The sequence below is a fragment of the Macrobrachium nipponense genome, chromosome 13, assembly GCF_015104395.2.
Source record: "Macrobrachium nipponense isolate FS-2020 chromosome 13, ASM1510439v2, whole genome shotgun sequence".
NCBI classification, from domain to species: domain Eukaryota; kingdom Metazoa; phylum Arthropoda; class Malacostraca; order Decapoda; family Palaemonidae; genus Macrobrachium; species Macrobrachium nipponense.
Window position 1 is genome coordinate 10,986,228 of NC_087206.1, and position 7,500 is coordinate 10,993,727.

Sequence of the window (7,500 nt, forward strand, 5' to 3'; positions counted from 1 at the left end):
TATTCAATGTGTGGATTTCATTGTGGGGTTTTAATGCGTCATTCAGAAATAATCTACTCTTAAAGATTTCGCTTCAGATGTAAACAAACGTCACATCTTTTTTTCTATTAAGGTAAGTCACAGTCTTAGTCGAGTCTTTTTTTCATTCATAATCAGTTTTGTAGTCTGTAGTTTGACAGGTTACTACGTCTTTGGTGCAGATATGAGTCAGTCATTTTAGAGAAGATTTTCATTTCTTGTTTACAATTCGTCCATAAAAGATTTTCAATAATGATACTGTACCATATTGACTGAAGACATCCCCTCTCGCACATGAGGCAGGGGATTGTCTGACGTAGTTAGATACTTTTCAAATTCACTGTCTTATCTCTCATTCATTATTTCTTCTTTATTTAGCACTGATCACGTAGTCTGATTTAGTGTATTCTCTATTACATTAGAGATATAAGTTGACCATCAGATTGTTCAGACATGCATTTTTTGTAGTTAATGCATTTTGCTGGACAAGTCAGTTACTAACTTTTGAAAACAAGTCTTTAAGGGATACACACACATATATATGTGTATATTTATATATATATATATATATATATTATATATAATATATATATATATATATATGTATGTATGTATGTTAGTTAGCAGTAGTAGTTTATCCGTATATTCTCCATAAGTCACGCTTCGAAATGAATTTGAAGATGTAGTATAATATAGATCATCCAATAGACAACAACGCAACCCCAGTTGACCTCGGAGCTCTATATAACAATTTATCACAAAGATTTAAATTACCTCTCATATAATTAATGTGTTTATCATATTGGCAAGGGGCATTTTTGTTTTTTTCGCCCTCCGACAATGCCCCTGTCTGCTAGATTCAACTAGTGCCTTTCTCTCTCTCTTAAAATTTATCAACATGAAAGCCCATCAATTTCACCCTCGCCATTCCTAAGCATCTTTTTTTACGTAAGAGTTGAGTTTTATTTAACGAAAAAAAAAAGTTGATAATCACCCTTTAGAATTTATTTTATCGGCGTTCGTGTTTTGCCTCCAAACGCCACTAACCCCCTCTTCAAAAAACATCTGATTCAGTGAATGCTTGTGTTTTTTTTTTTTAAATTGTAGAAACAAAAGGGTATGACACCAATAAATATCACTGATAATAAACAATAAATTATAGATTTCATTCCCATGAATCGGATTGGCGGGTTAAAAACCTGCAGTGTTTAGAACTGTCATTTTCTACCATTTGAATTCGTATTTATGGATATATGTCTATATATATTTTTTATATATATATTTCTGTCCATGGAAACCATCTTGCGTTCCCATGACAACATCAACGCTTTTTTTTTTTGGTTTTTCCAAAAAACGGTCAATTTTGTGCGAAATCACGAAAGATTGATACATTCACAACAACTCAACAAACCCATTAGTTCGCATGCTTTTTTTTGTTTTTTAATAGATGTGCCTTAATTCTATTATATTATCAAGTGTCGAAATCAAAATTTGATTACCTGCGTAAATATAACAAATGTGGTGAATATGCTGTATACCTTAACATTATAACTGTGTATGATACAATATATACAATTAGCAACTGTTACACAACACAAGCGTTTTTTATTTTAATTTACAGATATCAAGTCAAATTTTGCTGATACAGAAGTATAAGACTATCGTAAAATTGAAAGTTTTATTCTCATTTGTCCCCTACCAAAATCACCCTTTTTCTCATCCGTCACCTTTTATTCAATATAAAGATCCTTCTTTTTTTATTTATATTATACATACAGGCTATAAGAGATACAGAATAACATTACAAAAATATTGATGATGACACTACCATAACCATCGACTTATCTTAACAAATATTCGGTATAAAATTATCTCCGTCATGCCAAGTGCAGCCTTTTTCTTTTGTTTTTGTCTTGACGAGGAACATAATTGTACAAATAGCATATCCATTCTACCAACCATTCTCTGAGACAGTGATGATGATGATAAAAATTAATAATCATAAGAATAATAATGATAATAATTATAATAGGAATTTTTGGAGTCTTAACAAATATTCAATCTTAAACAAATGACTTCGCTTATGGCTTTCTCTAAGAGATATTATATACTTTTATAATATCTATTCAACACTTTCTTTTTTAGATTTATATAAATGTGCTCTATAGCTTTATCAAAATATATTCTAATTGTATCAAGGTCATAAAAACATTTAAAAGAATATATATCACAATGCAATATGTATGATTAATATCAACATACACATGCAAACACTCGCACTTGTTCATCAGTACACACACAAATGTCTATATATTATAATATATATACACATACATATATACCTGTATATATATATATATATATATATATATATATATATATATACATACATACATACATACATACATAATACATATATATATATATATATATATATATATATATATATTCTTAAGGGTTATACATATAAACAGATCCATATCAAATGCAAATGTTTATAGTTGTGGACTTCACGAAACGGCTAATTTGGATGAAACTTAAAGCTTAATGTAGGAGTGGGCGCTGGAGTCCAGACTTCCAGCAGCCTCAGAGGGTCTTCCAGGGTCGCATTCTTCATCTGCAGATCTCCCATTCATACGCGTTAACACTAGAGACTAAAAATAGTAATGTCATCAAAACTGGAGGGCTCAGTCGTTCCTTGCCGTTGCTGATGCCTGCTACGGAGCACTCGCCTGCGGGAGAAAGCACGGTCTTAAGGGGGGAAAGTACTCTTGATTAGAAAGTAGGGTCTTAGGGGGAGAGTACTCTCAATTAGAAAGTAGGGTCTTTGGGGAAGTACTCTTGATTTTGACAGGGAGTATATCAAGTCTCAGGGAGGTTACTTAGGTGTGAAAGTACTCTTGAAAAGAAAGTAGAGTCTTAGGGAAAGTAATCTTAATTAGAAAGTAGAGTCTTAGGGAAAGTACTTTCGATTTTTAAGAGGAAATATATCGAGTCTTTGGGAGAGTAATTCTTAATTAGGGAAAGTAGAAGCTTAGGGAAAGTACTTCGATTTTTAAGAGGGATTTTATATCAGGGGGGAGTCTTCGGGAGAGTAATTAGGGAATATGCTTTTGATTTTGGGGGGAGATACGAATTCTAGGGAAAGCCAGTCAGGGAATGAAATCTTACATTCCTGGGGAGGGGGGTGGGGGGGGGGTGAGATCGGGCTTACGGAAATTATTCAAGGATTATACTCTTGATTTTAGGGGGAGATACTGAATCTTAGCGAAAGCCGTCAGGGAATGAAATCTTCATTTCTGTGGGGGCGGGGGGAGGGAATCGAGTCTTAGGGAAATTATTAAAGGATTATACTCTTGATTTTGGGGGGAGAATATTGAGTCCTAGGGAATTGTTTTTGAAGTTTGTAGGTCATTGTCAAGTATATAATTATAAAATTTACAATGTTTATGTTGTGCGGTCATGTTAAAATCTAAATTGACTAAAGATGATGTAGTCTAGAATTTTATAATTATAACCTCTTTGTAATTTGAGTAATCTGAATTTGAACTGTCAAAATAAGATTGAAAACTTTGAAGAAAGTTAATTTAATGTTTATGTTTTGTGGTCATGTAAAGATCTAAATCCACTAAGGATGATGTGGTCTGAAATTCTAGAATTATAACTTATTCATAATTTGAGTAATTTGAGTTTGAACTTTCAAAATAATTTGAAAACATTGAAGAAAGTTAATTTGCTTCCTAAAGGGTATAAACTTTCATTAACACTCCAGCATACAGAATGGCAGAAAGAACTACTTCATTTCATTTTCCAAACAGAATTTGACCTCCAATACCAGTGACCCAATTCCGGCCACTAACTCACCTTGGGCCGTGAGATTGAGGCTGAGTGTGGTCGTGGGCGGCACGTGGTGACGCTGACACGAGTGCGCGTGCGCTGTCACTTGTAACATCTGTGTGTTGTTACTCGGGTGATTCATCTGTTTGTCCTTGTTTGTGATAGACGTGGCGATAAGGCAAAGGCGATGCGAGGGCCGGTCGTCCGGCGAAGCCACGACGAATATAGAACCGGCCTCGGCCCAGTGGCCGTGACACACGAAAGCTGTGGGGCGGAAGAAGAAGAAGAGAGAGTCATTCAGCCAGTCAGATTTCACGGCCATATGTATACGGTACGTTTCCGTCCGCATGCAGTAAATGACCTTCAACTCCTGAGATTGTTTCTGGCAACTGACATATGTATGCGGTACTTTTCCGTCCGCATGTTGTGAATGACCTTCAACTCCTGAGATTTTTTCTGGCAACTTTACGGGCTGCTCTAGGAGCAAGAGCCCGTGCTGGCATAAGGCCAGCTTAGTCTCAAAACAACAACTGACAAGTCATTGGATACTTATCTTTCTGGCAACTTTACGGGCTGCTCTAGGAGCAAGAGCCCGTTCTGGCATAAGGCCAGCTTAATCTCAAAACAACAATGGCAACTGAGAAGTCATTGGATACTCATCTCATTAATCATAGAGGAAATAGAAAGTTAAAAGGAATATTCCTCCGAAGCATCCACTCAGCCAATCGGATTTCTGGCAATGAATGCACATTACTTTTCAGTCCACAAGTTGTAAGAGACCTCCATTTATTTGAAGTTGTTCCTGGCAAATGGCAATGCATTGCATACACATCTCATTCATCAAGATAGGATAAGTGGAAATTAACAAGACTGAAAAGCTCCGAAGCTTTCATTCAGATTTCAGGCCATTGATATAAACTACTTATCAGTCTGCATGACAAGACCTCATAAATATTGGGTTGATGTCTGCAAAATACAAGTTAATTGGGTATTTATCTTATTCATCAAGATCAGATAAGTAGAATGAAAACAGGATTGAAAAACTGAATATCAGCCACACAGATTCCATGCAATAAATATGCACAACTTTTCAGTATGCCTGGTGTAGAAGACTCAAAAACCTGCAGTTGATGTCTGGCAACTGCCAGTCAATTGGATACTCATCTCTTTCATCAAAATAGAATAAATGGAAATAGTACAAGACTGATAAACCCGGGAGCATTCGTTCAGCCAATCAGGTTTAAGGTTAAAATTGTGCAATAATTTTCTATCCTCTTCACAGGCCTTCTTAAACTTGCAGCTGATATGAGTGGATAGCTACCATATTCATCAAGAGAGATTACATGGAAATAAACAAGACTGATAACCTCTGAAGCATTCATTCAGCCAATCATCAAAGCCATAAATATAAACTACTTTCTAGCCCACACAACAAGACGTCGTTCATCTATCAACTGCCAGCTAACTGGGTACTCTTCTTACTTATCAAAATAGAATAAGTGGAGAGAAGTCGGGCCTGGCTACGTCTGATACAGCCAATCAGATTTCAGACCATAAATATTACACTACTTTAAAGTCCGCATAAGAGGGCCCTATTAAACTTGCAGTTGATGTCTGGTAGCTCTTAAGATAACTGGGTATTACTCTTATTTATCAGCATACAATAAACAGAAGAAAAACGGGGTTAGAGACTACCTCTGAAGCATTCATTCAGTCAATCAGATTTCAGACCATAAATATGCACTACTTTCAAGTCCGCATAACAGGGCCATAATAAACATCGGTTGATGTCTGATAGCTCTTAAAATAACTGGGTATTACTCTTATTTGCCAGAATACAATAAAGAAAACGGGGTTAGAGACTACCTCTGAAGCATTCATTCAGCCAATCAGATTTCAGACCATAAATATTACACTACTCCAAAGTCCGCATAACAGGGCCCTAATAACCTTGCGGTTGATGTCTGATTGCTCTAAAATAACTGAGTATTGCTCTAAAATAACTGAGTATTACTCTTATTTATCAGAATACAATAAACAGAAAGAAAACGGGGGTTAGAGACCTATAGAATACCCACCATGCTTGGTAGTTTCTGCCGGACAGGCGTGGACAAAGTGTAGGTTGTAGAGGGAGACGCACCCTGCTCTCAGGTGAGTCACGTCCCTCCTGCAGTCTCCTTCTCCTGCCACCCACACGCCCACGAAGGGACACTGTCGCCTGCTGGGTGCTCCACCTGTAATCAAGGGATGGTCATGACCTTTTTGGAACCCTAAGTATTCCTGCGAAGGTGGAGTCTTTGTGTGTGTGTGATATTTCGCCATGAGGGCTTCGATGAGGTTTAGCTTCGAAAGTAATGATGGCGTCCAGTGAACTAAATTTTTTTAAAGCAAATTCAACTTTTAAGTGGACCTGTATATTTTTGTGATAAATTGTTTATATGAGTTATATTTTAAATTAATGGGCAGTTTATATAACCAGCCGCGTACTCCTGTGTTGCAGTTTTCAAAATGATATAATGATTATAAACTCAATACAAGGATGATGGAACTTGTAGATTATTTTAGGAAACGTAGCATAAAAAAAAAAAGCATTTGCATTTCTTTTCAACGTAAGCGTATTCTTCGTGTTTTACAATTTAACAGCAAGTTATTTCCCCAGACAGGCTGTATACACACACATTTATATACATATGCGTATGTATATAACTGTGTATATATGCAGCCATATATATTTATATATATACATATACATATGTGTATATAAAAATATATTTATAAACAGAGAGAGTGTGAGAGAGATAGAGAGAGCAAAGGAAGATTAATATATTGAAAAACATTAATAATTACTGGTAAGAGTGATGTGTGGAGCCTTCGTGTCATTGAAATACAAAGGTCGACATGCATCTTGTGCCCGGATGGCCCGATTACCTAGGAAAAGAAGGAGAAAAAGTCATTGAGTTATTAAAACCATAAAAAATTCATATCTCAAGTTATTTCACGTTAATGTCGTCTATTGGCTAATGGGACACATGTTATCATAATCTAATAGGTAATAATATATATATATATATATATATATATATATATATATATATATATATATATATATATATATATATATATATATATATATACTCACATTAGTGAATTGAACCTGTGGTTGGAGACTTAATAATTTCATAAAGTCACGAAGGGTGGTTCGTGTCTGTCATGATTACGTGAGTGTTACGCTAATGATCTTTGCTCACGACATTTATCGCATTCGTGTATTATATTCCTACTTATTCTTCCCGTCTTCGTGAATATTTATGAAGCGTTAAGCGGAAGGGAACCATATTGCTTCATACAGTAGTAAAAAATATTGTGTTCTCTTCTATAATGCTGGGCACATTTTACAACATATATATTAAGGAAAAGTCGCCAAAAACGCAAGCACTATAATGTACGTACAATACACCCAGTCTTATGTTTATTTACGCACACATACACACGATACAAAGTGTATACATTATTATATCAGTCTAAAAGCAAAGTATTGTTTTCGTATGGTATCTCGAAATGAACTTATAAATAGAAGCACATAGAATAAAGAAGAGGCCTATTTTATAAGACATTTACCTTTTGATATTAGTATAAATATATCTG

General features: G+C 35.2%; 1 protein-coding gene and 1 long non-coding RNA gene across 7 annotated transcripts in view; one reads left to right on the top strand and one right to left on the bottom strand.

Moving 5' to 3' along the window:
* Positions 1-7,500, top strand: part of LOC135225641 (uncharacterized) — a 463,389-nt gene that overhangs the window by 65,196 nt on the left and 390,693 nt on the right. The window lies entirely within an intron of this gene.
* Positions 2,445-7,500, bottom strand: part of LOC135225640 (uncharacterized) — a 265,065-nt gene continuing 260,009 nt past the window's right edge. For 4 of the 6 annotated variants that reach the window (XM_064264965.1, XM_064264967.1, XM_064264964.1 and 1 more), the window contains exons 10-13: positions 6,703-6,783; positions 5,934-6,089; positions 3,883-4,119; positions 2,446-2,750 (exon numbers count right to left, since the gene is read on the bottom strand). In XM_064264965.1, coding sequence (XP_064121035.1) covers positions 2,632-2,750; positions 3,883-4,119; positions 5,934-6,089; positions 6,703-6,783 — 593 coding nt within the window. In that variant the 3' untranslated portion in view covers positions 2,446-2,631. Of the gene's footprint in view, positions 2,751-3,882; positions 4,120-5,933; positions 6,090-6,702; positions 6,784-7,500 lie in introns of all 6 variants that reach the window. The other 2 variants (XM_064264961.1, XM_064264962.1) reach the window with 1 other exon arrangement.